This window comes from Trachinotus anak, unplaced genomic scaffold (assembly GCF_046630095.1).
Source record: "Trachinotus anak isolate AG129_WGS33_773 ecotype Australia unplaced genomic scaffold, CSIRO_AGI_Tana_v1 ptg000004l, whole genome shotgun sequence".
NCBI classification, from domain to species: Eukaryota; Metazoa; Chordata; class Actinopteri; order Carangiformes; family Carangidae; genus Trachinotus; species Trachinotus anak.
Window position 1 is genome coordinate 14,692,814 of NW_027273855.1, and position 17,046 is coordinate 14,709,859.

At 42.2% G+C, this 17,046-nt stretch overlaps 1 protein-coding gene across 1 annotated transcript; it reads left to right on the forward strand.

Annotated features, from left to right (window-relative positions):
• Nucleotides 1–1,627: 1,627 nt before the first annotated feature.
• Nucleotides 1,628–7,228, forward strand: hoxc1a (homeobox C1a). Its single transcript, XM_071476271.1, has 2 exons — nucleotides 1,628–2,289; nucleotides 5,881–7,228. Exons 1-2 carry the CDS (start codon nucleotides 1,716–1,718, stop codon nucleotides 6,303–6,305), a joined length of 999 nt encoding a protein of 332 aa, XP_071332372.1. The 5' UTR covers nucleotides 1,628–1,715; the 3' UTR covers nucleotides 6,306–7,228.
• The last annotated feature ends 9,818 nt before the right edge of the window (nucleotides 7,229–17,046 follow it).

The following is a 17,046-nucleotide window of genomic DNA, read 5'->3' on the forward strand; positions in this document are numbered from 1 at the left end:
TTGATGTATTAATTATTATAGTCATTAATTATATTATTTTTAGATGATATTGTTTTATTATTTATATTATTACTTTTTTCACTGATTTATTTAAGCATAGAGGGGCAGGAAAATAATATAATGTCAAAAAAATTTAAATAAAAAAATAATAAATATTCAAATGCTATAGTAATATCCTTTCAATATAAAGCCAAGAAAATCACATACACGTGGCTGAACACAGGTATAAAAAAGGAAAAATAGAATGAAATAAAATGAAATAAATAATCAAGTTTCGTGTTACTTTGGTAATCCACAATTTTTGAATTTCTTTTGACTGCAGATTAAAGCAGTTACACAGTTTGGAGATCAGACGTTAACACTGCAACATCGGGATATTATTGGCTATTATTAAAACTGTATTCGAGCAGGCTGAGACACAGTGACGCGTGTATTTGAAAGTAGGTCAACAAACTTGTGCTGCACTGTGGAGCTCCATGACATTTTCACTTCTGCACTGGAGTGAATATACTGGCTCTGCTCCTGTAGATCTGCTGCTGAACCCATACACAAGCAACTGAGTTGGTGCCTGTGCTGTTCTTTTCCTTTTCTTTTTTTTTAGGGCGGTGTTTTGTGTGTGTGTGTGTGTGTGTGTGTGTGTGTGTGTGTGTGTGTGTGTGTGTGTGTGTGTGTATGCATGTGGCATTTTCAACTCATCTGTGCATTTTTGTTTAGTTTTGTTTTTGTCTCTCCAAAAGGTTTAAAGCAGCATTTAGCTTCATTTGCATGAAGAGTATCACACGATGGCTCATTGCTGAGTAAACACACAGATGTGTTGAAAAGAACAGGGTCCTAGAAACAGATCCTGGGCCTCTGTTTGGCGAGCACCGATGGACACTCCGTCTAACCCAGCCGAGGGTCTGCTTTAACCTGGGATGACCATATCTCCTCTGTCAGTTACAACTTCTTGATCTCCGCTCGGAGCCGTTTTTGTATTTGTTCGAGGCTAATTACAAATCTGCTGCCACTGAACTTCTAAATGCCAGCTGTCACGACCTTTGAACCCATTAAGTGTGCCTTTCACATGACCTAAGCCCTTTGCTAAAGAGGGCCTCGGGTTTTTCAAGAAGCCTTCAAACATTTGCATAATCCATTAGCTGCATCAATGTAGGCCTATATTATGTTAATTCAGCTTTGGAAAAAGAAGCGTCATTGTTATCTTGAAAAACAATCATTATACAAGAATTTAACCCAAAACACAGACTCCCTTCTGTTGTGGCCAAAAGAAATGTGTATTATTAAAAACAAAAATGCCTGACGTCATAGCCTACCTGTCTGAATAGGTAAGAGGCCCATGAGGGCCCTCAGAGTCTAGTGACGATGATAATAATAATGATGATGTTCGTGTTTTGTTTTGTTTTGTTTTGTTTTGTTTTTTTTTTGTGGCCTGCATGGTGCTACTCTTCATGCTCAGACGACACTAAAACGTTGACCTGAAGTCAGTTTCAGAACTTGCTTGCTCGGCTTCATCAGTGTTGTCCTCCCTGATGACAGAGATGTCCAGCTATTGGCCGAGACCAGGAGGGCACGTCATCTCCATCAATCAGGGACTGCTGTTTCTCCTCTGAGGAATGTCCCCGCGGTCGTCCAGCCGCCTGACCATGCGTTACCGCATGCATGAGAGGCCGGGCATGAAGTGCAACCCCGTCCAATGATTATGCAGGGGAGAGGTGATAATGACTTCCTATCAAGAGTTAACGGCCGAAGGGGAGAGTAGCCCCCTGTTCACGGGCTGCTGCCGAGCAAAAGAGGTCATAAACCGAGACCTGGGCGGCAGGACTCTTCCTGAACTCGCCAGTCGTGATGAGGAGGGAAAACTGGAGGTGGAAGTTGCCTCAGGATTTAATTCTCCGCATCCCCGGTACCTAACTCTGGCCAACAGTTTGACTCTGTGCACCTCTTCGGACAGCCCTCCTCCTCCTCCTCCTCCTCCTCCTCTTCCTCCACTGTGTGAGACTCTCGAGGGCTTCTCATCACCGGCCTGCCCCCACTCGTCCCGTGTCCCCTGGCGGTGCAGGGCGCAGGGGCAGGGCTCTCCAGGACGCGGATACTGTGCCTCCGTTGGCAGCGAGACGCGACTCTCCGATTTTGGGTCACCCACAGAGCAAATTCACATCTACTCCCACAATGGCCCCGAGATCCACGTCGCCGTCGGAAGTTCAGCCAGCTCGGACTGTAACGTGGCTGGTGTGGATGAAAGGAGTAAAACTTTTGAGTGGATGAGAGTGAAGAGGAGTCAGCACCGGGCGGGTAAGTTTCTGTCAAGGCAGACTGAGTACGACAGGAGGGATAAAGTAAACCTTGAGACGTTACTATTCAGACTAAATGACTTTGATTTTTTTTCAGCTCTGGATAACTTTCTTTCATAGTTGGCAAAGTTTGGTCGAAGTTTTCTCCACAAGCTGGAGAAAAAAAAAAGAGGAAAAAAAAAAAAGCTGACGTGTTTTGTGCGTCATTGTGCTCGACACAAGTTGAATTGGAAAAAATGATTTCAGCACTTTCTAAAACTAGATCAAAACGTAAGAAAGGCAGAAGTAGCTGTTTACTCGACGCAAATTTTGAATATGCACATGAGGACTCGGTTACAATTTCCTTAACGGTTCCATGTTGATGTAAATCTGTTAGGTTATTTAACTTTTTTGCTCCACCTACTGTTGCATGCAGGATCCAGACTGTACACACAGAGGCAGAGTGACGTACAGTAAAAGGCCTGCTTAGCCTCGGTGTGTATGCAACCCAGAAAATGATCAATTATTTACCCTTGCCCTTACTTACCAGTAGCCTTTGAATAATGCAACAGACCACTGCCTGTCCAGACTCACAGGAAGTTGAGTAAAACTTACTCTTGTAAGCTGGAGTGCTCCCTGAGTATTGATTAGTTGTCTGTTTGTAATGAAAGCCCTTGTGTATTGATTTCAGTTTGCAGCACCTTTACATGTGTCCACCTTTTTAACATAATTGCTGTCACAGATCATCATTTCCCTGACTGATGAGTCCTGGGCAGAGAGCCCACAGAAGAATACACATCCCAGGCTTTAAAAAGAAAAATACCAATAGCCTACTAATGTGAAAAATGCCTATCAATCTTCAGTTTTATGAGTTATAGTATTTTATATAGATCCTTCATTTGATCAATAATGTCAGTTGACTGACTGACCGCTGTACTTGGGTTGAGTTTAATAAATTTTACATGGAGGAAGATTTACAACAACGGTGGTCCAGTATTTTTTTATTTTTTTATTTTTTTTTATTCTCTCACAGAACAGTCTCTGTTTGCTGTGAGGGTGCTGCTGACCCAAATGTTCAGTGACCAAAGATGCAGGTTGGTCATTACCATAGATTGTTTGTGGTGAAAGGCCCAAGCTCCTCTGGAAGGGATGCAACGAACACAAAACTGCTGAAAAATTCAGATTAGACACATTATTTCTGATGATGTTACATTACTGACTCCAGTCAGTGTGCAAAAAAGGCCCACCAACACCTTTAATTTGACTGTAGTGTTGTGTGTGATGCAATAAACACAAAACTACAGATTATATCTTTAGATTATGCTCAAAATCCAGAGTACTGATCAAAAATAACCTGCATTTGACACACAGTTAAACAAAGCACACCTTGTTAAACATTTTCCTGATGATGCCTCTGTGGGAGAAGCAAAAGGTGACATCAGTACCTTTGATTTGTCGTAAATATTGCAACATTAAAAGGTGCAACAAAAAGAAAACAACCATTTCTACTTGCATTTTCAGAATGCACAGTGGATTAGTGGCTAAACATCTCTCTGATGATGCCACTGTGAGGGAGGCAAAAGGTGACAACAACAACCTTTAACTGGTCCAAGAGTCATTTTATATATAAAACACATCAGCCACTCATCGGATCCAAAGCTGTGCACTTGAAAGAGCCATTTGCTCACACCCACCCACGCACACAAAGACATTTCCTCACAGTAGCCTACTGTTAGTATCTTTGTAACCTCTGTCTGTATCTCTCTGAAGGGGATCATCTGTAGGAGTAACTCATTAGCGCTGCTGTGTAACTTGTAAAAGTCATTATTGAGAGTGTGCTTTCCACTGGAATTTGTATTGGTTTTGGCACAAACCAAAGTCTCTGTATTCCTCCATGTTGAAAGGCCTCCACAGACCTGCTGTAACCTGATCTCCTGGCTCAGTGTATATACTCCCAGTGCGTCATTCTTCAATTATGCTTTGACAGCACCTGAATTACTGTGGGCTGGATGCCCAGATGACTGAGGCAATGTGTATCGATCTATCCCTTTTCTTCTTCCCTCTCCTTGGCTTTGGAAGGCCCTTCCATTCCCTTTGCAGGCTGGCTATTTTTAAACGTGCAAGTCATTCCTCAAATATTTAGTTTGATTCTTTTATGCCTTCTGGCCGGCATCAATTCTATTATCTTTGGAGCCATTAATCAGAATGTGCATGTGATTTGCACTCCTGAAAGCTGAAGTTCTTAATTACGCACAGTTCCTCTGTATTGGTTCTTCATATTCTCTGGCCTCTAATTCTCAGGCTCGGTTACCTTGACATTCATTTTCTTAAAACACAGATGTTGACATTTATCCTATAACTGACCTTTCCATCTGCCGTGCTTTTCCAAGTGGCTAGAGGCCTGTTAACCTTCCTGTCTATGAATTGTGGTGGGAGACATTGGACTACACCTGGCACACTGACTCCATTATGCAGGAGGAGAAGCAGCACATTTCCTCAGAGGCAAAGACACACTGACGACTACCCACAATGTCAGCGATGAAAAATCAAGATATAGCTGCGGTTCCTGTCATTCATTGCACATAAGTAGCACAGATGATACTTTAATGTGTAACCCAGAAACCTCAGAGGAAAAAAGTGGAGACATTTGTCATTAATACAGTGTTTGAAAGCATTTGTAAACTGTTAAACTGTCATTGACACAGAAAGGCCTAAAGGCAAATTATTAATGATTCTGATGAATACAGTTAATGGACTGTAAACGCTCTGCTGTAAAGTTCTTTTGAATCACCAAACATTTCTCTGACTATACTTTCATACATATACAATATACAGCGACATCTTTTTTTTTTTTCTGCGATTTGGCGAGCTTGTCCAGGAAACTCACAAACCTGAACAGTGGATCGTACAGCCCAGCGCAATAGCCCTGCAGTAAATGTGAAATGTCCAGATCTCTCAGAGTCAGAGGTGTTGATTCAAATCTCAGGTCATTTTTCAGGCTGTAGTTTGTGATGTTGTAGCTTTGGATTGCACAGGATATTGCACAGGCGTTTCTGTTATTATGTCCACGCCTTTAGATAACACACAGGTCCCCATCCACCTGCTTTATAGCACCAAAAGATTTTGCAAAGAGCCTACAGGCTATTGCTGAAGTTGATGCCTCCGTAAAGTACACCTTGGTTATACAGACAGAAAAATGGCTCCACTGTGAGACTGGCTTGGGGCCAATCCCTAAAAATCTTTTTTAAGTTTCTTAAAAAATAATTTTAGCTTTATTGAATCCTTGAATACTTGATTAATCGTTGGCCTTAGTACCAAACTAACTTGTGATTATTTATTGAATTTATACTCCTCATTATCAGTATCATAGCCTATAACAAATATTTCTATTTAATTTAGAATTAATTTACAAAAGTTATAACAACATATAAATGACAGTGAGCAAAGTTTATTTTTTTAAAAGATTTTTTTTCCTGTTTCAACTCTGACATAATTTTTCATCTTATTTCCTGGATATGGGCGTGGATAATTTCATTCAGAAGGGTTTTGTGCTTCTTTTGTGAGTAACCTCATTGAGCTTGTTGACGACTGTTTTCATGTCCTCTGTTCCCAGCCAGGACGCACATGACCTGTGGGTTCAGTATTTTTGGCTCGGGAGTCGGTGCTGTGGAGGCTGGAAGCAGCAGCAGCAGCAGCAGCAGCAGCAGAAGCATCTGCACGGATCGCCATCCCACGGTGAACGGGGCCCCGAGGACCAGCTTCAGCACCAAACAGCTGACCGAGCTGGAGAAGGAGTTCCACTTCAACAAGTACCTGACGCGGGCCAGGCGGGTGGAGGTCGCCAGCACCCTGCAGCTCAGCGAGACGCAGGTGAAAGTTTGGTTTCAGAACAGACGCATGAAGCAGAAGAAATTACAGAGAGACGGGCTGCTCTGCGACCCGGGGCCCGCGGCACCGCACTCACACGCCGGCGCTGCGGACACCTGCCCCTCTCCTGGACCGACCTCGCCAAAACACCTGCCCCTGAACTGCCCCTGAGCCTCGGGAGCTGCATCATGCGTTACGCAGCCAGGGCGCCAGCCTGCAGATGTTTTGATTCGCGTTTGCATCGGTTTCAATCAGGCATCACCTTTATTTGCTTACCACGATGGATGCTTATTGCAAGAAGCGCAATGGCAAGTTTCTTCATGCAAGAACGGGTCAAAACAATTTGTCATCCTCCCCGGCTTCAGACTGGCGCTCTGATTTGAATATTAAAATTCAAGTCATTGCATTGCGCTCCTATCTACACAGTGCAAACGAAGATACAAAGTTATATTAATTGTCCATAGAAACGGTGGCAGACTATTTGTTTATTTATTTTGTACAATTTATTCAGGAACAGACTTTATTCGAATATATTTATTCAGCAGGACAACGTGCTTCCTTGGTTCGTTTCAAATAACACAAGTGGAATATTTTTATTTATTTAAGGTCTACATTTGATAATATTTATTTTATCGACACAGAAAGACAATACATTTATAGCAAGTTTTATAAATGATTCCACCAAATCAGACTGCTGCTTCCTCACTCAGCTGCAGTTCAGCTTTATGGAGACTTCTGTTCCTATTTCTTTACAAAGCTGTTTGTCTCTGACACTCTGGCATTTGAGGTAAAAGCCAGATGCACCTGTTGTAGACAAAATCTTGTAAAATCTTTTAACGTGATGCCCACAATTATCAGGCTAATTTAGCAGGGCTTTAATGCTGCTTTAACGCTGTCTATATTTTGCCCTGTTTTAAGATTTTCATTATCCTCAGCCCACGGAAAGATTAAAATGCCATAATTGACTGATAGATTTATTGACCGCTCGTATTAAGCGTATTGATCCGTGGTGATCCATCTATTTGAGGCACAAATCTGGGAGCATTTGCATGCATCTGTAACTGCATGTTAATGGAATGTAGAAATATCACGACCGGGAGTTGTTGCGTCTTTTATTACCACTGTACATGCATCAGAAAATGATAATTTAGCTTGAACACTCATGCGGGAGAGCAGACAATAAAACGCTGTCTGTGCTGTTTTGCAGATCAACCAATAAATTGTGTGTCTCCAGCAGCTAAATATTCCTTCCAGATTCACAGCTCATCTCAGAGACAGTAAATGATTATAAACTCGGCCCTTAAACACTGTTATGTTCTCGGCATCACAATGCATTTCTATCATGTTAATGTCTATTTTAATATCAAGATATGGTCCATCAGCCACATTAATTTTATGTTGGGGAATATTTTTGTTTAGCTTTCAATTAGCGGCGTGTGCACTGGAGATGAAGGTAGCCAAAACATATTAATGATGACAAGACATTCAACTTAAAGCAGCTGGGTTGTTGCAGCTTAGAAATAAAAAAAGGTCTGTATAAACTATTAACAGGTGACGTCATAGGAATTAGGCGTATGAACAAAATACAAATAATAATAATAATAATCATCATCATCCTTAATAGACAATTGCACCCCTGCAGGGCTCAGGAGTGGACGTGAAGGCTGCAAGGCCAAGCTAATGTATGCAGAACCAGAGTTCACCTCTCACCTCTTGACCTTTGTCTTGCCTCGGGACAACGATGACCCGGTCAGCGGCTCAGAGAGACAAGGATGGACCATTAATTTGGGTGACCTCGAAGTCTGAGCTTTTTCTCTTTCTTTCTTTCATTCGTTTTCTTTTTTTTTTTTTTCACCCCAACAAACAACTCCGAAGGCTTTTGTTCTGGTGGTGGGTCTCTATGTCCACACAATAATATTTCATCTAGCTGAATAGAAGGGCGAGCAGGCCATATGATAATTGTTCATATTATAATTCCATACCAGGCAAGATAATGCATTTTTTTTTTTCTACACCTAGAGCTAACCTAATTTTTGCCCTAGCTCTTATTTTAATAAGTCAAAAATATGCTACTGGCTCACTTTATAAACTGGATGAAAGAGTCTTTTCACCCAGTAGGTTTTTGTATATAAACTACAGACCTATTTTTAATAGCAAAGTTGAAAAATGAAAGATACTTGAGCATACTCAACACTTAATATGATTCCATGTCAGAGCCAGCATAAACAAAATTTAGAACAACTATTCATTCCATGCTGCTGATTATATATTTCATGCATATCTGCTTGAATTATTTTTTAAAAATGTAGACATTAATCCCTCCCAAACAATGTCTTTTACAACGTTCTTCTCATTAATATTAACTGAAAGCTGGGGGGAATAAAAGTTCAAACTTGAAGGTCGGCAGAGGAGCTTCTGACAGCACAAACGTTTAAAAGTTTTATTTGTAATTGGTAAGAAGGATTTCACATGCAAGCCAGACTGAAAATGTGTTGAACCCAATTTATTTTGAATTTGCATTTAAACAAAATATGCACCATTAAGGCTGCCTTCTCTAAACAAAATAGTACAAAGTGGAATGTTTAACAAAACTATCAAATGCGCCCATCTTTTCAATGCAAATGAGTGTACACTTGTGAAGGTTATGAGGACGATGATGAGGATGATGATGATGAAACAATGTGATGGTAAGAGCTGTGAATGGTCTCTTCTGTCCAGTGTTCCTGCTGAGAAGTTTGTTAGTTTGACCTTGTTAGAAACTCTTTTATCATCTTGTGAAAATATGCTCCCCTGCCACATGCAGGGCTTCACGTTACAGGTTGTAATGTGCACAGAGGATGCTTGCAGCAGGTGTGCATGAGGACTTTTTTTTTTTTTTTTTTATCCAAACTTACTTCATCACAGTTCCTATTAAATAATAGATTCACTTAGAAATACACAACAATTTAAAAGAGTTGCAAGCAAAATGTGTGGAGAGTAAAACTTAATGTGAATCATAAGGACGAGGTGAAGGGGGGGAAGAAAGAGGAGCTGATTTATTTTAGGTGAACTATCACTTTAATTTTATTCTGTGGCAGCTTCAGCATTTGCCTCTCAATTGATGAAAGGCGAACCACACTGTTTGTTCAGACCTGACATTTAGTTCGAAAGCATTTGAGTGTGACTCTACTCTGATGAATTTGTGCTCTCCTGTAATTCCTTCCTGAAGATGTACGGTTGGTTCACAAGACTGACAGCTGTGGAGCGCTTATACAGGGGCAAACACATGGTAAATGTGAGGGAGATGAAACCTAAATAACTCCGCTCAAAATGTATTGCTGCCACAGGTAGGAGCCATGTCGGCTTGGAGCAAGTGAGAATTTTTCCACACCTTATATTTTTCTCCTCCCCTCCTTTAAAGCAGTGATTTCTTGAGATGAAATTCATTCCAAACTTTATTAAACTAATTCATTTAAATCAGTAATAAACATATTTATAACAAAGTACAATAGCTCTTTCATTATTTGTAAAAATGACGTCACCTGTTAATTTTTTTTTTTTGGATGAAACACCAAAATTGAGACATTGAAGAGAAACCGTTGATGTTTTAGTTCACAATGAATAAGGCTATTGACAGCCTCCATTTTCATCTGTATTGTCTTCTGTTGCATGTGGGCTGATGTTGGCAGCTGTTGCAATTCTCCTGAGGAGCGCTGTGTGGCATGAGCAATGAGATAACACATGCAGCTTACAGAATAGCTTACATTACATTCTAAATTAACAGATATAAGTGGGTTCTTTCTGAGCTCATTGTAATTAATGCTAAGTTGACCTAAAATTAACTTAATGCATAATATGCATGTAATATCCTCACCGGTGCTCGGGGGAATGAAATCAATTGATCAAGTTAAGCTCTTTCTAACTCTATGTGAAGCACTTATAGATAGCTCAGTTGTTGTTGTAATTACTAATCATTTGAATGTTCTCCTCCCTTTTAGTTTTTCTGCTCGTCTGATTTTACTGTTTTTTTTTCTTTTATTTGCAAGGACTTTCATGCACTATTTGTCTTTTTGATCGCTCTCATTCACGTATTTGACTACCAAACAATTTGTACATCAAGAAAGTTGAAATGAAGTGCACCTGTGTGTGTGTGAGTGTGTGTGCCTATTATATATGTGGATGCCCTGTGTACAATTACACAAATATGTGTTTTGTTTCCTAGGTGCGACTAATAAAGCGCACAAAAAGATACAAAGCACTTATTTGAATAATTGTTCACTCACGCAAGCATGCACACACACACACACACAAATCCATACATAACACATTCTGACAGAGCTACACTGAACAACATGCACACCAATCCAGTCCTTGCCTTCCCTCTCCTGCTCCACTCCAGGGAGCAGATGTTTGGGGACAGCTTACAGCCTCAGCGAATTTGTGTGTACAAAGCAAACAGCAGCACTCAGCACTTCTGGCTGCAAAGGGAAATTTGCTCTTGAAAGGGGGGAGGGGAGGCTTTTCAGTCAATGTAAGGTATCATGAGGATGGGAAGTGAGGGGAAAAGAGTGAGCAGGGGTGCACACAGAGGTGAAACGGTGTTAAGGTTGTGAGTCTGTTGCATAGGAAAGTTCCCCGTTTCCTGAGACATCTGGTGCTGTGCATCAGAGCAGTGCAGGACAGCTTCATGTGCAGTACATACAGCATCACCCTGTGGTATCATGCAGCCTCAGTGAAATCAACCAAGGTGGCCCCACTACGTATCCCTGATTGTCTCTGACCTCTCCTGTGCAGCTCCGTCTTCTTGCTAGTTTGGGTTGCCCTTTCAAAGTTGCAGACAAGCACAAAGTGAAGGGGGAAAAAATGGGAAACAATGCAATGAGCCTTTACGGAGTTTGCTGATCCTGCATCAGCTATAACCTAGGACCTGCTACACTAATGATGCCATTGATATAATCTACTAATTTAATGACGGGTCCTGTAGTGGTGCCCTGCCAGAGCTCTCTGCAGTTTGTATCCTAAGGTAGAATTGTAATATTACTTTAAAAAATCATTCACAATACCCTTTTTGAGCTGACATGACATCTCATTAAATTAATGATAATTAATACAATTATAATAATAATGTAATAAAGACATAAATAAATACATGTTTTTAGTCTTTTTCCCCCTCCAAAATGTTTGCAGTGCAGCTTTAACACATATGGTCGGCATGATGCTGCACACAGATTTATGTAAATAGGCTCAAACATACACAAACACATACACTAACTTTTATGTGCAAACATATGTATAGGAACACACATTTTGACCTCTCACCAGTGCTTTATAATCCCTAAACAAACCATCATAAATGAACCCTCCGATGCTTATTTATCTGAACGAAGGCAGCCCCCTCCTCCTCTGCCCCTGGGGTGAGGTTGCCATAGTGACAGATTCATAGACATATGGAGAGAGAGGAGAAGGGGAGATGGGTTGAAGGGGTGGGGCTGCAGGGGTGTAGTGGCGGGGGGACAGAAAAGAAGGGGATGGGTACCAGTTTGAGGACGTTGGCGCTCTGTCTTTCAGATTTGTCTTTGTGTTTCATCTGTCAATCAGCCGTCTGTGTCAGTCTGTGCTCAGTGAGGGAACAGTTCACAAACTTTTCTCAATCAAGTCTCTGTCAGGCGCCATCTTGGCTGTTTTTCATGTAGGAGAGGATTGATTTTCGTGCTGGCTTCACAGCCCAAAAAACATGGTATGTACAGAGGCGACACTGGCAAATAATTCAGTGGGAATGTGTAGTATTAGATTCATTTGGCAGGCTGCATTCACAATTTGCAGTCTCTGGCCATTTTGTTGTTTACGCTAATGACTAATCAACATTAGAAAAACAAACATACAGATGTTTTTGCTCCTCAGTAATTAGATTCAGATGATGTAATCAACCTTTCAGCCAACCTGACTACAGCTTGACAATAGACAGGGAGAAAGGGAAAGAGGGAGAGTGAGAGGAGGGGAGGGGGGGGGGGGGGTGAGGCGGCCATCAGGACTGGCCTTGCTGCTATAAAAACACATTTTTTCATCAGCCATTTTATGCAAAAGGGGAAGACCAGGTGCTCAATCAAACCTCACGCCTACTGTTTTATTTTTCATCTTCACCCCTCCCAGTGCTTCTCCGCACAAACCTTCTGTGTGCCTTCCCACTACCCTTGCACCATTCTTCTCCTCCTCTTCCCTCTCTCCCTGTCATTCGTCTTCCCTCCTGCCTCTCCGCTGCCTGTTCTCCAACTGATATGAGAGTGACCCGGCGGGCCCTCAGGGGTCAAGTGATACAAGGTCATTGGCAGGTTATCTCTGCTGACTGGCTGACCTCTAAAAGGACTTCTGGAAGGAGCCAATCAGGTCTTGCTCCTTCCCCCCCTAAGGCGGATCCCCCCTCCACAGCTCATCAGCAGCCTGTGTCACATGACCAGGGCGAGGCGTCAGAGGGAGGATGATTAATGATGCTTTTAGTACCTGTTTAGAATGAAGCTGTCCACACCGCACTGTAATTACCCACTCCCAGGCGGCAGCTGCCCAACATAATTGCTTTTTGTTTGTTGACCTGGTTTATTGAGGAGAAAGATGGCTTTGGCTGGGTAAGATGGTGCCATGTACACTATACAGAGGTGAGGATGTATGTATGTCAAAAATTTGGGTGACAGTTTGAGTTTGAGATTAGTGTAAGCTACAAAACTGTGAGTGAGAAAATGTGTGTCTGAGCTGTGTGTGCAGATACAAGTGACACAAGAGAGGAAGGTACTTCAGATTAAATACTGCATATCCATGTTTTAAAACAAAATCAAAGCACACATGTAGCTGTGGTATGTAGCAACAAAATGTCAGTCAGGAAAGATTGAGACATGCAACCCTCCCACTTAAGGTCAGAGACAGCCTCAGACCTCTTTTGCAAGGTTACTGCATACCAGTGAAATACATAAGTATTCAACATGCCCAGTTAAGGAGGGGTATGTTCTGTCATGCATAATTTATGTCAACATTTCAAAAGCACACGCGCCGTGTTGCTCTGAAAATTCAAAACTAAGTTCAGAAGGTCAATGCAAGAGATCCTCCCCTCCCCCTCCTTTGGCTACATGCCTAAGGCAAATATGAAAATTTCAGTACCTGCAGCGCAGTGCCACGAGGACAGTGACAATGAAACCCAGATAAACAGCCCCACGTTTGACCTATGGGGAGCATAAATTTACCGCCCATAAATCCTTGAGTGTTTCAGCTCCGTTTGGCGCATTTGCCGTGCCTCTCTACCCAGACAGAGAGAGGCAAGTGTCGGGTATCAGTGCTGCTGTATGAGCAGCTTTCATCCTGCTCCTGGTTCTCACATAACTCAGTCCTGCAGCCTTTATCACCGGCTCATAAATAACTAGGCTATCGCCTGATAATGTCTGCTTAATGCTTAGTCAATAAAGCCCACAGTAAGAGGGGCCTTTTTTAGCCTCTCTCCTGTACATAAATATAAACAGTGCAGTAGATTGATGTGATGGGCAGGCTCTTTCTACACTGGGACAAAAAAAGGCAGCGTGTGGGCCCAGTAGCTGAAGGTGGGCTGTGGGGCTGCAGGTGTTTAGAGGAGATAGTGGGCTGTAATGAGGGGGCTGCAAGAGAAGGGCTGAGTGGATAGCCTTGACTGATCACCTGTGAAAGGCACATACACACGTATACACACAAATGAAAGCACACAGACAGTAATCCACAAAGGTGCATACGCACGTAGGCACACTCATTCACACACCCACACACACACACTAATGCCATCATTAGTTAACCCATTGGTGTCGATGCCTGGTGCACAAAAGCTCATCCTCCCTATTTGAAGGGCATTAGAGCATTATGTTAAAGAGTCTCCCCAATGAACTGCTTTTATATCTTGTTCTTGTTAAGCATCTTTTCTTAATCTATTGACACACTTGCAACAGCAACCACAGGCTGCTGCCACAGAATTATATCCCGGGATGTAAGTTTCATTGTTTTGCGCACATAGCTGGGACAGTTATCGACCATTCGCACTAGTCATCACATCATCCAATTCCAGTGTGGAGCCAGGGGCAGCTGTAGTCAATGTGATGGCTGGAATGGGATCAGTCTGAGCCCTGGGGAGACAGCAGAGACTGACAGGGATGTTGGTGGGTTGAACGAGGGGGCTGATTGTGATCCATGAGTTAGTCAGTGCAGCAGCACCTGGGCTGGGAGCAGCAGCTGGGAGAGATGTGCAGGGTGACACTGAGTGGGTCCAAAATGAGAGGGATGATCCAATCAGTTCATATTGACATACTTGGTGGGGTGCAGTTGGTGATTTGGTTGTTATATCAATGTTTACTCTACACACATTTTGTCAAGCCAGGCTCGGCCTCAAGATGAAGCAATGCACCAACCCCTGTTAATTAATTGTTTTCAAATTGTGAAATCCTCAAAACTGAATATGGATTTGTTTTGGGGATCACCCAGGGAACATTTTTATTCTCTTTGAAATGAGGTTTCATTATCACCAAATAAACATAATGGAGCTATTAAAAGTGACCTTTGTGTCACTTTATTATGGCTCAGCTTGCCAAAACCACATTAACTGATGATTGCTCACAGCTCAGCTATGACTTTGAGGCACGGTAACATTAGCTAAATTCAAAAATGTCATCCAAGGCATGTGTGAACTACAGAGAAGTCTGGACTAAAAATAAACAGAACAGAAGGGACTTTCCTGAGACATTTCACCTTCACTCTCACTGACACACTTGCAGCAATGTTGTTGCAATGTTTGATAGTATAGTAACAAATTAGAACTAACGACCAAAATACCTTGCAGAAAAAGATACAAAGCTGTATTCACAAAACATGACGCAAGTGACCATTTCTGTGTGAGAAAGTTTACCACAAAACAAAGCATGTGAGCCATAAACACTTCTGACATCAATTCCAAAGCACAACAAAGAAGAGTCAGATAACAGGACCATCATTTTTAAGCAAGGCTTTGGCAGATGACAGAGGTCAAAACACATGAGAATTTACATTTAAAAATACGTGGGACCATGCAAAGTCATTCACCAAATCAACAGAGACAAACATATGAATTCTGGAAAAGTTTCTTACAAGACCAAGATTCAAATTTATGAAATTGCATGTTTTATTTCAGTAATTAACATATGCTGGAATCCTTTGCTCTCAAGCAGAAACACAACTTTAATTCATCAGAAAGGCATCTTTAATCACCACATACACAGCAAAGCCAAACAATGAAAACAAGACCATGGTACACTCTAGGAATCACTATCCAGGAAAAAATAATGAATTCATAATTTATGCATAACATGTAAGGCAATGTAATACAAATTAATGACTGACTGCCCAACCTTGAAGCTGCCAGAGGAACTATTTGCTCACTATAGAGCTGCTGGTTGCTGTTAGCGTAGCTCCCTTCTTAATATGCTGGGGAGTTAGAGGCAGTGCAACAGCTATTTTTCAACAGGATGCAAAGAAATGGGATTATTATTACAGATGAGTTTGTCTGAGTCTCGGTTAGTAATACGATAAACTTATTTTATAAAACGTTGGGTGTACTTAAACGCATTATACCCAGCTTGTCCACAAAAGCATCACTGTCATCAAGGCTACTGCTCATACTGGACTTCATTTATCAATATTTGTTTGAGTGCAGTTGTGAATTTTATGACAAGCTAGACAAAAGCACTGAATGTGTTTGTGCAACACTGTGCAAGACTCAGTACTGCTTAACTTTCTTGTTATTTATGGGTTCTTACAATTTGCAGTGTATTTCTCAATAAAAGTTGTGTTTTGAGTGACTGAGTGAGTAGTGATTCGATTTTGAGGACATGTTTGGACATGCAAACTCTGACTAAGGCCACAAAAACCTTTCAGGTGCTAGAAGGCAAAGCAGAATTCAAACTACACATTCAAATATGTGTACTCCCATTTTACCTCACATTTGCAAAGTCGGGTTTGAAAAATTGGGTTTAAAAAAATACTCCAGAGTAAGCAGCTACCTAATGATTTGAGCTCCTTGGATTTACGATTTCCTCACAACCTCAGGTCACAGATTTCATCCCTGGCAGGTGCTGTACTAACACAGGAGGTGGATCCAAGGGTGAGGTGGGGCAGGGGCCAGATTTAGGGGAAGGTGAGCGAGGAGGTTCCCACAAACTAGTGGAGGCACTGCTGCGAACACTGCGGCAAATGAATCTCCTGGGTAATGGAGACAGAACTATTGCAAAATTAGGAGAGACATTAACTGGGGTATCAATAAATAAACCTCTAATTAGGAAAAAAGAAGCGGAGCGGAGCAGGGGCAGGAGCACAGGGGGAGAATATCAATGGCACGCTCACATCTGTATGCAGGCACAGCTCTCTGGTGAGGGGCAGGGCCTCAAAGGGGGCTTCACCAATGGCACTGGCTCACCCATCCATTCCCGACCCGCCCTGGTGGAGAGCATGCCCACTCTTTGACTGTGCGGCCCAGCACACCCTCCCCCTTCCTCCAAGTCTCCCTCCAAGTGCAACCCCCCAGTTTCTCCTCCTCTTCTCTTCTCTTCTCTTCTCTTCTCTTCTCTTCTCTTCTCTTCTCTTCTCTTCTCTTCTCTTTTCTCTTCTCTTCTCTTCTCTTCTCTTTTCTCCTCTTCTCTCCTCTTCTCTTCTCTTCTCCAACCAGCTTATCTGCACAGTGCCCTGAGTGTTCCGCTGTGCTCTGTGACTTCACCATGATTGATTGTGGTGTGGGTCCTCCACTCCCTCGGTGAGAGAGAAAATGGAGGAGGGAAAACGGGAGAGAGGGAGAGCGCGAGAGAGGGGACTGGGAAAAGCAGAGAAGCCGTGAGAGAGAGCCTATGATGGGTAAAATGAAATAGAAGGAGTATTTGTGTATGTTCGTGTATGCACACATGCATGT